The 16054-nt window shown below is 47.3% G+C and overlaps 2 protein-coding genes across 6 annotated transcripts in view; both read left to right on the top strand.

Moving 5' to 3' along the window:
- Positions 1 to 812: 812 nt before the first annotated feature.
- On the top strand, positions 813 to 3411 carry PRR18 (proline rich 18). The gene has a single exon (XM_090042800.1). It carries the CDS (start codon positions 923 to 925, stop codon positions 1211 to 1213), a length of 291 nt encoding a protein of 96 aa, XP_089898926.1. The 5' UTR covers positions 813 to 922; the 3' UTR covers positions 1214 to 3411.
- Positions 3412 to 8652: 5241 nt separating this feature from the next.
- Positions 8653 to 16054, top strand: part of LOC149873331 (uncharacterized) — a 95193-nt gene continuing 87791 nt past the window's right edge. The window contains exons 1-4 of one of the 5 annotated variants that reach the window (XM_090042773.1): positions 8653 to 8763; positions 9115 to 9193; positions 9756 to 9938; positions 13781 to 13873. In XM_090042773.1, the coding sequence (XP_089898899.1) occupies positions 13784 to 13873 (90 nt within the window). In that variant the 5' untranslated portion in view covers positions 8653 to 8763; positions 9115 to 9193; positions 9756 to 9938; positions 13781 to 13783. Of the gene's footprint in view, positions 8764 to 8795; positions 9194 to 9227; positions 9939 to 13780; positions 13874 to 16054 lie in introns of those variants that run through there. The other 4 variants (XM_090042788.1, XM_090042780.1, XM_090042765.1 and 1 more) reach the window with 4 other exon arrangements.

Genomic DNA, 16054 nt, shown 5'->3' with positions numbered 1-16054 from the left:
TCAATCTTTTTTGCCCTACTAGCTGCATCAGCAGCACCCTGCCCCACTGGTAGGATCTGGGCTGTGGGCAGTCTGGTCAGGTGAACAAAGCAGGGGCAGTGGCCTGATCTGGCCTGGTGGAGATAAGGGGTGCATCCCAGCCCAGCACGGTCCCTAGACTCCTGGCGGCCCCTGGTGAACTTTTAGTATCGGCTCCCCTTTGCTAGAGATAATGATGATAATTTAAAAATTACTATTTTTGGGTCCCCTTTCTGTGTGGGGGGTGTGTGGGCCCTGATCTGAGCTGGCCACAGTGGACACAGTGTCTAGAAGCGTGGCCATGGAGCAGGACCAGTGCTAGCTACTGCCACCGCTCCCCTGCCGCAGCAAGTTAATCCAGTGTAGGGGCGGGATGTGCACCCCTTGAGAGCACTGGTGTGCCCCTTGACCAGCTGCGCCTGCTGCTTGGGTAATGCGTGTGGGGGGCAGGTGCAAGCATCGGTGCCCCCCCAGCGAGCGCCAGCTGGGAACCTCCCCCTATCGGTAAGATTGGTCACGGGGGACCCCCTCCCCCTGGTCGCTGGGGGGGGCACGGGCCCCCCTAAGGTGGCACCAATCACCCATGAGTTAGCCTCCTGTGCAGCCGACAGCGAATGTACTGCGTAGCGTATTAGCCCACGGTGCGGCAAGGTGCACGTGTAGCTGCACCCAGTGTCTGAACACATGCCCCAGGCTCCCCGGGTGGAGCTGGGCCTCCTCCGCCTGCAGGGCCGGAGCGCGGCGCTGCGCTCGCCTTGTGCCGGCCGGGGGCTGGGCATTGCGGCGCCCCGCCCAGGGCCGGGGGCGGGGGGTGACGCCCCTGGCCCCGCTAGCCTGCGCCGCTGGGGAGGCCGGCGCGGGCGCGGAACTGCGGCCGGAGCTGTGAGGAGAAGGAGTTTGCCTCATGGGTCCGCAGCGGCGGAGCGGCGCCGCGCCCCTGCCGCAGCCCGCCCGGGCCCCTGCCGCCGCCGCCGCCGCGGGAAGGACAGGCTCCCGCCAGCGCCGGCAGCAGCAGCGGCCCCCGCCCGAGCGCGCCGCCCGCCAGCCCGAGCCGGAGCCGGAGCCGGGGCCGGCACAGCGCGGGGCGGCGGCGGGCGAGGGGCTGGTGCGGCGCTGCACCGAGTGGGTCCGCGGCGTGGAGAGCGCGGCCGGCCGCGACCGGCTGCGTGCCCTGCCCCACCTGCGCGCCCTCTGAGCCCCCGCCGCCGCTCTCTTGGGGGGTGCCCGGAGCCGCGTTGGCTAAAACCAGCATCCCCGAAACGCGGACGATATGGTAATCCGCCGGCTTGAAACGAAAACTTCCCAGCTGAACAAGATCGAAGGCAAGGTCGCCATCCTGCCGGCACTCGGACACGGTCAGGTGACAAGCCTGCTTCTGCCCTTTGCATGCTCTCCGGGCAGCCTGTCTTTAAAACGGACTGTTCAGAGATGGTAGCGTGCCCCCAGCGCACAACTCCCCTGTGCGAGGTGAAGTTTCTTTTCTACCCGGGAGAACTTTTACACTCTGAATTCTCCCGTGTCTGGAGAAGGGCGTTTGGGCCCAGAAGCCAAAGAAAGATTTTTGGTTTGGTTTTTTTTTTTTTTTTTTTGGTTTTTTTTTTTGCTACTATTTAGTTGGTCTAATAAAAGAAATGGCCTCTACGACAAGAGTTTTGTTTGCCTTCCAGTGCTGAAGGGTTTCAACTCTGTGCTCCTAGGGAGTCAGCAAGAGACCTGACGAGCAATATCTGTCCACCTTGACCCTAGCTGCATTGCTGGCCCCACTAAAGCACCCTAAGAAGCCCTCACCTCGTATCAGTTCTGGACCATCACAGACACAACTGTGGCTGTTTCACTCCATGTTCAAATAAGCATTATCGCGAGGACTGGAGCCTATAGCTGTGTTGCAGCCAGGGTCAGGCAGGGAGCAGAGTTGAGCTGAAGCCTTCAGAGCTGCTCAGCACAGTCTGTGCCTGGGGCTGCAGTATTAATTACTTGGAGTGCTTGGGGCCCCCCATGCTTGAACTAAGCCCCTATCTGTTTTAGGGCACAAAAAACAAGAGTGAGAGATCACATTTCTGATTCAAGGAGCTTAAAGCAGTGGTGTTCCACCTTTTGGTCCAGCAGTTCAGACATGGGCCATGGACCAGATCAGGCGCGCTCCAGGATTGGACCCCATGCTGTCCCCACCTGGTTGGATGCCAAGGGAGGGAGGGGGGTACACTTCCTTGTGTGCCCACCCTAGCACATAGGGCAATGGCCTGCCAGGCCCCCCACAAGTCTGTGGGGATCCCTGTGGCCTAGGAGACATGGTGCCAGAGGCCAGATCTGGCCCATGGGCCAAGGGGTTGAGCAGCCCTGGCTTAAAGTATAAGAAAAAAATCTAATGGATGAATACTGATGAGAATGGGGGCTGTAAGGAAAATATGAGATAATATTAGTGTGATAGGCTGTTGGTGCGCTGATAAAACTGTCTAACTATTGTCAAACCCTGAATGCCTATTTAGATTGTGTATTTAGAAAAAAAAACAATGTAATTTTTTTTTGTTAAATGGGGGAAAAAATAGGCTTCTGTTCACAAACAGTGTGTTTGTTTTAGTCCTCATTATATTTTTTTTCCAGAGATGTCAAGAGTTACTTGTTTCTAATGAACATATGACATTCCAAGTTCTCCATGTTATATAGTTATATATATGCATGGGGAAACCTTTCTCTTGGTCTCACAGTGTTCAAATTACTTTAAAAAACAGCCAGACAACACTTAACTGAAATTCCAGCCCCCCCACCCCAAAAAATTGTCCCTGGGACTGAGAACAAGTATGAAAAACTTTATCTGGAAGGAGAGGTAAAAGTATGTGAAAACGGGCATATAATGTAATTGACTTCTTGTGGTCACAATTACAATTCGCTGAATTTTGTTACATTTTTAAATAACGTCATTTTATGAATTTGTAATAAATGTTTTAGTTCATTAGAAAATACTAATTTAGAATTATCAAGCAAGCTGTAAAATACTGTTCAGTTTTGGTAATTAGAAACTAAAATGTTGCATTGCTCATTAAATTTTTACATCAAATGATGTTTTTTATGGCACTACCATGAAATCAAGGGAGTTTAAGCAACTTACCAGTTTCAGAGGGGGGGATAGTAGTAATGTAGTCTATGTTTTTTGCCCTTTTTAAAAATAACATTGCTAAAATTCTCTGATTTGGTTTTAGAAAGTTGTGGTTCAGAAACCACGTAACCTCTGCGTCTTGATCTCTACAACAACCTGTCTACTAATAAAATATCCCTGTGCTGGGAATTGTAAAAATAATGACCTAATCTACTACAAATGTAAAACAGCTGTTTTAAGAAGCATAAAAACTATGGAGAATTAGAAATGTTAAATAAAATCATTCGGATTTTACTTAATTTAGAAAGTGTTTTGTAACGTAACATGAAATGTTATAACACTGTTTTAAAATACTTCAGCACCTTTTGAACCATATAATTTTATCGTTTCATTCTTAATATAGGATTATCGTTTCATTCTTAATATAGCGGCACTCCACCCACAGGACAAGGAGTAATGCATGTGGCAAAGTCTTTCTGTGTGTTTGTTTTAACTATGAATACATAGATCTTGGTATACCCCTGTTCTTCCCCATCACTTAACCATGTCTTGGTTTTTTTCACCCTGTGCCAAGAGTCAGAAAGTCAGGGGTTGATGGTATAAAAAGCTGAAATTGGCTGCCTGGAACAAAAATGTCCAGGTGCTGGCTGAGGTTGAGTTAGTACAAGAGAACCTTGCTAATAGCCTCTCAGTCCTAAAGAATTATCCAGGGACTCCAATCCTCAGTACTTACAGCTCTTAGTACAATCATCCTGTTTTGTTGAAAAAGATTACATGCATTCAGGAAGGTTTTTAAAACCTCATGAATCTGCCTGTCTAGTAGCAGCTAACAGTTTGCCTGCCTTCTGGGAGTCAATACACTTGATCCTCATGAGCCGTAAGGCATGTGAATCTGGCCATTAACCACTTTAGCTACTGAGCAAATTGTGCCATTCATGAATAGCCAGTGCTTCATGGAAGGAAACTTCCTGCTTCCTTCCAACCCATCTTCTATATGTTTTTAGCTAAATACTGCCTAGCATCAAACAATACTTCTCAGCAAATGTAGAGATGCTAGTCAAAGACCAACCAGGAATTCCTGTTGCTGCAGCTAACAGTCAATCCAGCAAACTCTAGATTCAGGCTAGGATTTGGGATATAAACACCTTTATTGACATTAGTGGCTAATAGAGAGCAGGGGTTCCTGAAGTTTCACCCCTGAAAGGCTGTTTCAAAGGGGCAGTCCTGGTGGAATGAGCCTGATTGGAAACTCAGACACATTTCCTGCATGGTTCGTAATACCATATGAATGGCTTTTCTATTCAAAAGCATGTACGTATGTGAGAGAGCCTTCTCTGCAGTCAATATAAACCACTTAAAGCTGACAGATGATCATCCTGGTAGCCCTAGACTTCAAGAGGGCCAACTTCAATGAGTTGAGGAGATTAGTGGAAGGGGCGCTGGGGTTCTCGAGGGCAGGGGAACTCAGTGCCCAAGATGAGTGGTCATTCCCTAAGGAGACGATACTCAGGGCCCAAAGGGTGACCATCCCAACAAGAAGCAAGGGGAGCAGGAGTGCGCAAAAGCCCCCCTGGCTCACCAAGGGCATCCAGGAATGCCTGATTGCCAAAAAGTCAGCGTACAACCGGTGGAAGGAGGATGCTATCTCCGAAGAAGAGTATACCTCCTCTGCTTGGGCCTGAGTAGGGGGACTGTCAGGAAAGCTAAGGTGGACATAGAGCTAGGACTAGCATCCAAGATCAAAGATAAGAAAAAGTCCTTTTTCAAATACATAGGGAGGATGAAGAAAGCACTGGGAAATGTGGGTCCCCTGCAAGATACCCTGGGCAATTTGGTGGTTGGACCAGAAGAAAAAGCAGACCTCTTTAACCAATTCTTCACCTCCATTTTCTTGTGCAGAGACCGGGACTTCCCCACTGTGATGCAAGATGGACTCAAGAGGAACACCTCCAGACCTCAGGCTGGGGAGGACCGGGTTAGAGAGCTTCTGGAGGGGCCTGGACATGTTCAAATCAGCAGGTCCAGATGCTCTCCACCCATGGGTGTTGAGGGAGCTAGCAGGGGTTATTGCAGGGCCCTTGGCATGGCTTTACAAGCTCTCGTGGTGCTCGGGCCAGGTGCCGGATGATTGGAAGATAGCCAACATGGTCCCCATCTTTAAAAAAGGGAGGAGGGAGGACCCAGGCAACTACAGGCCCATCAGTCTTACCTCAATCCTAGGGAAACTCTTTGAGAAGATCATCAAGGAGCACATCTGCAATGGGCCTGCTTCAGGGACGATGCTCAAGGGCAACCAGCACGGTTGCATTAGGGGCAGGTCATGTCAGACCAACCTAATTGCTTTTTATGATCAGGTCACAAAAGCATTGGATGCAGGTGTTGCCATAGATGTAGTCTTTCTGGACTTCAGCAAGGTCTTTGACACTGTCTCCCACCCCATCCTCATTAAAAAACTAGGCCACTGTGGCATTGAAGCCTACACAGTCAGATGGATTGCAGATTGGCTGAAGGGTTGCACTCAGGGGGTGGTGGTGGACGGGTCATATTCGACCTGGGGGAAAGTGGGCAGCAGAGTCCCCCAGGGCTCGGTCCTTGGGCCTGTGCTGTTCAATTTCTTTATCAGTGATTTGGACGACGGGGTGAAAAGCACCCTGGTTAAATTCGCTGATGATACCAAAATCTGGGGTGAGGTGAGCACACTAGTAGGGAGGGAAAGATTGCAGCAAGACCTGGACAGGTTACAGGGGTGGGCTAACAAAAACAGGATGCGTTTCAATACTGACAAGTGCAGGGTGCTGCACTTGGGCAGTAGTAACCAGCAACACACTTATAAGCTGGGAAATTCCCTTCTCAAGAGCACGGAGGCAGAAAGGGATCTTGGAGTCATTACTGACTCCAAGATGAACATGGGCCGACAATGCGAGGTCACAGTTGGCAGGGCTAACCGGACCTTGTTGTGCATCCACAGGTGCATCTCAGGTAGAGCCAGGGAGGTGATCCTCCCCCTCTATGCGACACTGGTCAGGCCACAGCTGGAGTACTGTGTCCAGTTCTGTGCGCCCCACTTCAGGAGGGATGTGGACAACATGGAGAGGGCCCAGAGGAGGGCCACCCCCATGATCCAGGGACAACAGGGCAGACACTACAATGAGAGACTGCTGGACCTGAACCTGTTCAGCCTTCACAAGAGAAGACTGAGGGGGGACCTGGTGACCGTCTATAAACTCACTAGGGGGGACCAGAAGGGCTTGGGAGAAACCTTGTTTCTCCTAGCGCCCCCTGGCATAACAAGCAATGACGGCCACAACTTGTTGGAGAGGAGGTTTAGATTAGACATCCATAAGAACTACTTCATTGTCCAGGCAGCTAGGGTTTGGAACCAACTTCCAAGGGAAGTGGTGCTGGCTCCAACCCTGGAGGTCTTTAAGAAGAGGCTTGATGCCTACCTGGCTGGAGTCATTTGAGCCCAGTCTTTTCTCCCGCCCAGGCAGGGGGTCAGACTTGAAGATCTACAAGGTCCCTTCCGACCTGACTTCTATGATTCTATGGTCCTCATGATGATGATTCCTTGGAGATCTCAGAACAGCAGACTCCCTATGCTGATGAAGGGTGATTGCGCCCCAAAGCTTGCAAAGAACTTTTTTCCAACTACTCAGTTGGGCTAATAAAAGAGATCACATCTAGCCAAAGAACCTTGTCTGCCTACATCCTCATGAAGACTTCCAATTGCAATGCCAATCATTTAAACCAAGATTGCAGCATGTGATATCTGAAAAAAAGTATAAACCTCTCCCTACAAAAAATGGATACTGGGCTTTTATCCTTTTTTCCAATGAAATGCATTTGTATATTGTTTCCATAGTGCTTTTTATTTGATTTAAGTTTTTAGTACTTGGCAGACTTAAAGCTTCATTTGTTATCGTGTGACTCTACAAAGCTGTTGAGTGCCTGAGTACTTTCAACTGCCTGTGGTGAGTGGTGTGCATTGATACATGCCAGAATTTTGCACAGTCTTGTGACATGTCCTTAAAGGAGAATGTAATACTCTTCCAGTACAGTCTTCCTGCACTTTAGTTACAATGTGCCTATCAGAGATGTAGCTTTCTGCCATTACATCATAATGCATGAAGACTGTGCAAAAAAGTATTTGGGCAATGCAGAGCACAGCACAATTGTAGGACTTACTTATCTGATGTGGTCATTCTCTCCTAAGTCCTACAATTGTGCTGTGCTCTGCATTGCCCAAATACTTTTGGTCCCACATAATAAAGTCTTATATGCCCTATAAAAAGGTTCATTCCTACACCAGGCTGGCTGGTGAACAGATGGTTCTCTTCCCTCCCCTCCCCTCCCCTTTCCAGCCAGCTCTTCTTTTCTTCACCTCTATTTTCTTTTGGGTAAGGGGTGAGAGTATTTAAAACCACTACTCTGATACTATCTGACAAACCTGTGATTAGAAATCACCAGTTACCACAAAGCTCAACTCTGTATCTCAGTGTGATAAGGTCAGATCCTGAGATGCACTGAGCACTTGCAGCTTTGGCTTCAGTGAGATTTGAAATTTGTAGCATTTAGGACAGACCTATGCAATTTTAATATCTTACTAATTTTTTAAATGTTGACTGTGCTGCAAGCATTTCAAGAATTTCTGAGCAACCACACTCACCGTTTAAACATAAAGGCCAGTAATGTATTTTGTATGAATGATTTAACTTATACCCTTTCCTGCTGCTTTGTGATGTATAAAAAAAAGGACTGGAAGGTGATGTGGGTTTTTTAAAAGTTTGTTCTTATCTCCAGAAATAGCAAAAATATCAAGTCTCTGTTTTGGGGCAATGGTGTTAAAGCATGTGTCTTATGAATACTTACACTCTAGTTAAAAGGGCAGAGGGTCATTTTTATGTAATTCTTAAAAAGTTTTTTTTCCCCTCAAATACCATTAGGAATTAGAGTTAGTTAGCAGAATCAAATTAAAATCAATCATTTTGGAACCAAGAGTTCTAATTTTTTGTATGTTTTTTTTGTCTCAGACCAACACAGCTACCAAATACACCCCTGAAATTAAAATCAAAGCACTCGAGTCTTGTGACTCTTGCAGTATCATAGTTTCCTGAGTTTTTTAGTTGCCACAGCACAGTCTTTGAGGTCTGATATGACCTGCATTTCTAATGGGGGAAAAAATTCCCCAAACCAACTGCCACAGCTTCTATGCTCCTTTTAAACCCTGCAAAAAAGCAAAGGAAGGGGAACAAGAAAGGTACTTTATTTCTGACTTACTCCTAGACAGTGAAATATTATTAATTAGACCTGACTTCCCAGTTCTGGGGCATCAAGGGTTCCCTAAACATTACTGTTGCTCCCTTGAATCTTGTCAGTCTTCTTTAATTGTGCTGAAAAGCCAATAGCCAAGGTAGAGCTGCATGAAATGCCGGGTGCCACAGTGTGCTGGCACTTCACTAGTGCTCTCTGGTGGGCCCACCCCCAGGTGCACCTCTTCCACGTGGCACCACTTCCTATACAACTGTTATGACGAATGAGCAGCAGTGATTACATTTGCTGGAGACCCTGCTGTTTCCACCAGGATGAGCAGCAACACGAGTGCAAGGGTGGCACTGGTGCCATTCATCTTTCTATCGGCTTCCTGACATCAGGTAAAAGGGGAGAAGCTGGTCAGGACGCTGTGTTACTGTGCAGCAGCAGCAACCCTTTAAGTTAACCAAAAGGATGCAGTATCTTTTGCTGAAACCCTGAAACTGCCTGTACTAAGTTAGCTGCCATCCTAAAATTATTTGTATGATTTCTTTTTAAATAAATGCAGGTTTTTCACAGATTTAATAGATTTCATAGACATTAGGGCTGGAAGGGACCTCGGAAGATCATCGAATCCAGCCCCCTGTCCAAAGGGCAGGAAGTCAGCTGGGGTCACAGGATCCCAGCAAGATAAGCATCCAATTTGCTCTTGAAGGTGTTTTAGCCACTCTGACACTTCCATTTGAACCTAGCTTCAGGTTTTTGAGTGACCTGCCCTTCCAGAGATGTTCCTGAGAGCCCCTCAAAAGCAGGCGCTCGGTGGAGCAGGAGGTAAGTGCCCGGCGCCGCTTTGCAGCTCCGCACTGTTTCCCGGGTTGGGTGAAAGAGCATTTTCTGAACGCAGCTTTGTGACCAGAAGGAAACTCTGGGCAAAGACGCTGCAAAAGCGACTTCTTTGCAGTTTCCAAGGCGAGGCTGCTAAGGGGTGATTTCCAGTTGGAAGCCGGATCCGAGCAGCACCCAGCGCAAGCCGAACGGCAGAGCCCCGCAGAGCCCCTAGTCACCATCACGCGGCAAACCGAGGCCCCCTTCCCGCCGGTACCAAGCCGCGGCAGTAGCAGCGATTGCTATTAGGAGCGGTAGTAGCAGCGGGAGGGGAACCTTTTTTTTTTCCCCCCTGTTTTTTTGCACCGGTCCTGGAAGCACTTGAATACCAGGTCAATGCATGGAGTGGATGGAGCAAGCTCCGGTTCCACCACCCAACACCAAAAACAATCTGCTCAATATAGACCTCCGCTGGAGGACATACCAGAGACAATCACCTGCCCTGGGGAGCCCGCCTACGTGGTCACGGGGAACCAGGCAGTGTTTGGCGGTTATTTTTTCTTTAAAGAGGGAAGCCAGCGCTGGATCCCCTTCTCCCAGCTCGGTGCCTTGCCTCTTGCCCCGGCTCGTGCGAGCCGGCGGGGCGGGGCGGGCGGCGGCGGCTGCTTTGGCAACGCCTCAGGACCCGGCGGCGGCCTCACCAAGGACTGGCGCCTCTCTCCCGCCCCGAGCTGCTCATCGCCCAGCAGCGGTAAGTCCTGGCCAGGGGCTGCCCGCTCTGCTCCTTGCCATGGTCTAGCTGGGGCTGGTCCTGCTTTGAGCAGGGAGTTGGACTAGATGACCCCCTGAGGGCCTTCCTGACCCTATCTCTCAATGATCTGTCTCCTGGCAGCTTGAGCTACTGCCTTTCCTCTGAGCTGCCACCCAGTTGCCTCCTAGCTTGGTGCCTTGGTCTCAGTTCCACATCTTTGGTCCTTGTGGGTACTCGGTTCTTTTGTAAAACCAACCTGAGAAGAGAGCGCATCCCCCCACACCCTTGGGCCACACGGCAGCAGGAAGAGCCCCGCAGCGGGCCTGTGAAAGACGGGGGCTCTTGCAAGGACGTGTCTTTGCCCCTCCTGGGGGATGGTAGAAAGTTAGGGGTGGAAGGGACCTCAGGAAGTCAGCTCGTCCAGTGCTTCTCAACCCATGGGTTGCAAGAATATATGGAAGAGTCATGAACAAACTTTAAAAATGGATTTTCCTTTAAAAGAGAAAAATGTGGGGAAACCAGGGGGGTTTCCCTTGCAGGCTGTTTGATTTGCAAGCTGCAAGGGCTGCTTGGATTCCCCGTAGCCCACACACACCTCCCTCATACTGCACACCCATCCCCTGCCCCATATGCTGGGGGGCTGGGCCCTGGGGGTGGAGGGCAGCAGGTCAGGAAGGAGGGGCATTGGGTCAGGACTGGCCACTGATATTTACAAATGGATCCTGATATAAAAAAGGTGAAGAACCACTGATCTAGTCCAACCCCCTGCTCAAAAAGATTGCCTCTGCCATTGAGTAGGGGACCCACACTTTCCCTGCTCTTTCTCTTGCTACTGACATCCTTGTAGAAACCCTTCTTATTACCCTTCACATCCCTTGCTAGCTGCAACTCCAGTTGTGCTTTGGCTTTCCTGACTTTATCCCTGCATGCCTGAGCAATGCTCTTATATTCTTCCCTAGTTATTTGTCTAAGTTTCTACTTTGTATAAGCTTCCTTTTTGTTACTGAAGGGATCCCAAAGCTTTGGGCAAAAAGCAGTTCCACTGCTAGGCGGGAGAGTTTTGCCCTGCGCTGCTGAAATCAAGCAGCCTCTGGGGTGAAAAGCATTTGCTGCTAATGCTGAGAGACCCAGGTCTAGCTGAAATGAAGTCACTTATATTTATTTGCTCCCTCCTACGTTACCATTTCTTTTTAAAGTTGAGTTGTTTGTGTAGTTCCTCTGTGTTCTAGGAGACAATGAAAGCAGTGTGAGTCTGAAGTCAGGTAGGTTGTAGAGCAGGCTGGCACCTTAAAGACTTACTGGTTCAGAAGCATGAGTTTCCAGAGGCAACAACCTACTTTTATCAGGTGCCAATGTGTAAACAGTTCTTACAGTCTGTTTGGGGAAGATTGAATATCTGTGACTAAAGTTTCCTGCCAGTTTTACTCATTTAAGTGGCATGGCCAGGGCTTGCTCCTTCTTTTTAACAGTTAGCCAAGGGTCTGTCCCCTGAAGGTATAGACAACCTTACACCTGGGGTAACTGCCATGAAGTAGTAGAGGTCCAGAGTGCCTGTGTGCTTCCCATGTTTCTTATCAGCCCTCCCAACATGTAGGCACAGGGAGTCTAGATTATTGCTGCGGTTGCATGCAGCAACTCTGGGGAAAACTATGCCATGGAGGAAGACCTAATTTCAGTCAGGTCAGCCAGTGATGTAACTTCTAAGTGAGCAGAGGCCTGGAAGGGACCTTCAGAATCATTGAAATCTGCTGTCTGTTATCCCAGGCAACCTTACCAAATCAAATTAGTCCTGAGGCCACTGCAGCCATTGGGGCATCTTAGATGCTGTAACCATGAATGCTGCGTGCCCCTGGAGGCTGGTGGGGCATGGTGAGCTCCTGCATTTGACAGTGGCACTGTTGGTGGCAGAGGCATGACGGTGGCGAGCGGGGAGCTCCTGCAGGCAGCCATGGTGCTGTTGGAGGTGCGGGGTGGGGCTGGGGTGGCGAGCACTGAGCAGTAGTCAGTGATCACCTGCAACCACCACTGGCAGCATTAGCAGCAGCCAGAAGCAATTGGGGACTGCCTGCAGATGCTGCCAATGGTGTCGGAGGTGGGAGTGGTGAGCCAGCAGTGCCTTTTTGCAGGGGGTGCACCACCAAGCTCAGGGCATGTATGTGGACCTGCGTGCACTCCCTATGTGTTGCCAATGGCTGTAACAGCCCCTCTTTGAGGTTAGTTGAGTTGCATTACATCACCGGTGATTTTTCAGGCAAAGTGACCTGGTGGCACCCATCTCCTCTCCAGGTATGGATGGCCTTTGGCTCACAGGGAGTTCATCTGCCCTTTGACAGGCCTTTTTTTTTTTTTTTTTTTTTTTAGTTCTGCTGGGTGTCCACACACCTTCCTCACCCAGGCTAACTGGGGGGGGTGCCAGTTTAGTCACCGACAACCCAACCCTAGAACAGGCTGTACTGGTTTACATGTACCAGGTAGCAGACCAAGAGAGGCCTGGCTTGACAGGGAGGCAACAGTTATATACTTTCATAAACTGATGAACAATCTTTTCAGCCCTAAGAAGGAGGGCATGCTGTGGAGCATGCTTGCTTCCTTTCTATCTGTCCTGGGCTGTAGAATTTCTACCACATTGCAGGGGTTGCTGTGGCATCTGTGAGGGTAGGAGAGAAACCCATGGGACTGGTGACACCACATCCCTCCTTAGGGACTTAGCCCAGATAAGCCACATTTTTCTAATGTCTATGTCAGAAGACAGGTTTAAACCACAAACATGCTGTGCCATGCAGAAGTGGCTTCAAACATGTCACATTACCTAGTGCAGGCTGCTTTCTGAATCCGAAGTAGTGTAGTGTCTTCACACAATCCTGTCTATCCATTAGCTGCAGAAGTAGTGCTAATTACTTGGCTCTGCCTATGCTACCCCTCTTTTTCAGGAGGAGTCCATACAAATACCTAGACTGAAATGTAACCTGCAGTTCTGTATTTAGAAGAAAGATGATTGATGCAGCATTACCTTCAAGCATGATGGAGGAATGCTAGCCAGTTACCAAGAGAATTTAAAGGGATTAAAAGGGGTGTACATCTTTTAAAAATGCTGACAGACAGGGCAATTGGCATTGGATAATGTTAAACTGTTTTACTGGAAGCCAGAGTATGGCAGGAGTGGCATGGTTTGCATAACTCCATAAAGGTCATGGCAGGTTCTCTTCAAAGATTTTTTTCAAAATTGTTTTTGTCCTGTCAAACAAACAAACACAAATTCTTGGCTGGAAAAATAATTCCAGAGAGCTTGCTCAAGAACCAGGGGTTTCTTTGAAAGGGTGTTAACTTGTGTACTATCTGATGAGTAATTCCTCCCAAAAGCCAAACTGAATAAGTGGTAAGATTTATGATTTAATATAAATCTTTCATAATATGTTTAAGGGTGGCTTTGTCATTTAGTAATTCTAAACTAGTTAGATGCTGTCAGGCTAGGCCTCTCCTGGTCTGCTATCTGGTACCATGTAAACCAGGACAGTCTGTTCCATGGTCAGGTTGTTGGCGACTAAACTGGCACCCTCACCTGGGCTTGCCTGGGTGAGAAGGGTGTGTGGACACCCAACAGGACTAAAAAGAAGACCTGTCAAAGGGCAGATGAATTCCTGTGAGCCAATGGCCATCCATACCTGGAGAGGAGATGGGCACCACCAGGTCCCTTGGCCTGAAGAATCAATGACGCACAGCATCTAAAGTGCCCCAACAGTCACAACGGCTTTGGGACCGACTTGACTTGACTTGAACCTAGTTAGATGTAGCAATATTGTCCTCTGTTTATATAGTGTTGTTTACTTTTTTCCTTGTTACAGACAATGCGTCATCGCAACCAGCTTCAACATTATAAAAAGAGTACATTTCCTCCACTTCTGAATACTTATCAGGCACTTCCTGGCAGAACTGAGGTAATCGTTATTTAGAAAAGTCTGTTATGAATGGAGTATTTTTTTAATGTGATAAGGTTAGCAGTATATATTTGTCCTCTAATAGTATCTCTTTACTCCATAATGAATAAAATATGCAAGCCAGGATGATGAAATCCTCTTCTCTGTTTTTGGCTTAGTATTCCTGGTTGTTATATATATCTTGATAAGGAATGCACTTGTTCTTGTGGTCCCCCTCCCCTCCCCTCCCCTCCCCTCCAATTTTGACCTGGGTGAAAGGTATGCAACAAACAAGGAAAAGGCAAAACATTAACTAATTGCTTATACAGAAGATTATTTGGTAATATGAATTGAGGGGAGTTAATCTTCACCTTCAGAGACATATTTAATACGTTCTAATTCTGAAGAGCTCTCAAAGTGAGTTTCCTGGTTATAGAACTTACTGAAACTTAAATCTGGAAACACCTGTTAATAATAATTACGGAGTAATGACTATTAAGCTTTTTTATTGTTCCCACTGTCTTATTTGGATTAGTTTTTCCTTCTGGTGCTTCTGGAACTGGTTGTCTTTCCAGAACTCTGGGTCATATCTCCATTGCTGATATGGTTAGTGGTGAAAGTGAATGTTGGTTGGTTTAACCTAAAATAACTTGTTAATCATATGTCTGTATAGTACTTCTTTATTCTGGGAGAAGGTGGAGCCAGAGTTAAACTTATGGGGCTCTGGAACAGAGGAAGAGGTGTGGGCCCCTTTCTCCTTGTACTTTATATTCTTAGACAATTCACTTTATTTTTCCTCTGACCCAAAGAAGTCTATCTCCTTGACAGTTACATTGGGCATCACAGGGGACAGAAAAAGTCTGCCCCAGCCTTCTGTGATGAAGCTATCTTACTTTGGCAAAGTTGCACGTTATCCTTAGAGACCATACTAAATCTGTTGAATGTTAAGTGGTTAGAGTTAGAACATGCTGTGAGCAGTTGCATGTTAAGGGGTAATACTGTTTCTTGCCTGCCCCAGTCTGACTTGCCAATAGAGGGCTGGGGAGCAAGGGCATGGGTAGAAGCCAAGACACCTAGGCACAATCCTTGCTTTAGGTGGAGCGGGGAGGAAGGGGGCAGCTGGAAGCAGTGCATCTTGGGATGTTGGAGGAGTGCAGATTGTTCATTTTATCTCTTCAAAGCCAACTGAAATTACCCTCATAGTAGATACGTAGCATGGCCCAGAGTTAAACTTTGCCTGAAGTAGTGAGGTACTCAGAGGGTATTGAGAATAAGTTAATGAGTTTTAATGTGTTGATTCTCATGTTGTAAGTGCCCTTCGTATGATCTAAGTGTAACATATAACTTCACTCTTAAATGAACTGCAAATGCACTAGACACTAGTTAAAAAAATATCAAATCTATATAATATAGTAGTTAATAGAGTGCAAGTAAAAGGCTACAAATCAGTGCCCCAAAATATCCAAATTGAAGTGATAACAGAATTATACTGCTAAAGAGAAACAGTTTTTAATGTGATTGCTCAGTACCTTGGAAGTCATGAGAGGTGGGAAAGAGAGTGCTTGATAAAGTTTATCACTTTGTCAAATTACACGAGAATACCCCAAATTTGTAAAAGTTTCCTAAATAAACAAAAAAGATGAAGGAATTCAGCTCTTCCTGTGTGCTAGTGTGTACTTTGTAATAATACTTTGCACTTCTATAGTGCTTCCCATTTTACATGCTTAAATGAACAAAATTTCACAGTCTTTGTTGTGAGGTAAGTGTTATCAATATATTATTGATGGGATGGTTCAGGTCAACATGAATGACTGGCTTGAGATTGCATGATGCAGTGACTGAAACAGCTAGTTAATACTGCTTCCTTTTTGATGCATCCTATAGCTTCTGGATAACCCAGCATATTCACTTAAAACTGGTTTTCGGAGTTAATAATCCTGTTTCTCACCCTTCCTGGACTGAAGGATTACTAATTAAAAGGAAATGTTTCAAGCAGAAGTATAAAGGACCCAGTATTGCTAACTGGTAACGGTATAGAAAATGGATAGAAAAGCAGTAAGCAAGAGTTTACTGTAAATCTAGTGTCTGCTGCTATACATACACAACAGCTGAATAAGTTTTATACTGGTACTGTGTTCTCACCCAGAAAATCTGTTCTTGCATTTAGCTATTTTTATCTTGAATTATTATGAGTTTGTCCTG

This window comes from Crocodylus siamensis, chromosome 1, assembly GCF_052110815.1.
Source record: "Crocodylus siamensis isolate JL-2025a chromosome 1, ASM5211081v1, whole genome shotgun sequence".
Taxonomy (NCBI): domain Eukaryota; kingdom Metazoa; phylum Chordata; order Crocodylia; family Crocodylidae; genus Crocodylus; species Crocodylus siamensis.
The sequence above is the reverse complement of the archived record's forward strand: the minus strand, read 5'-3'. Positions and strand labels throughout refer to the sequence as shown.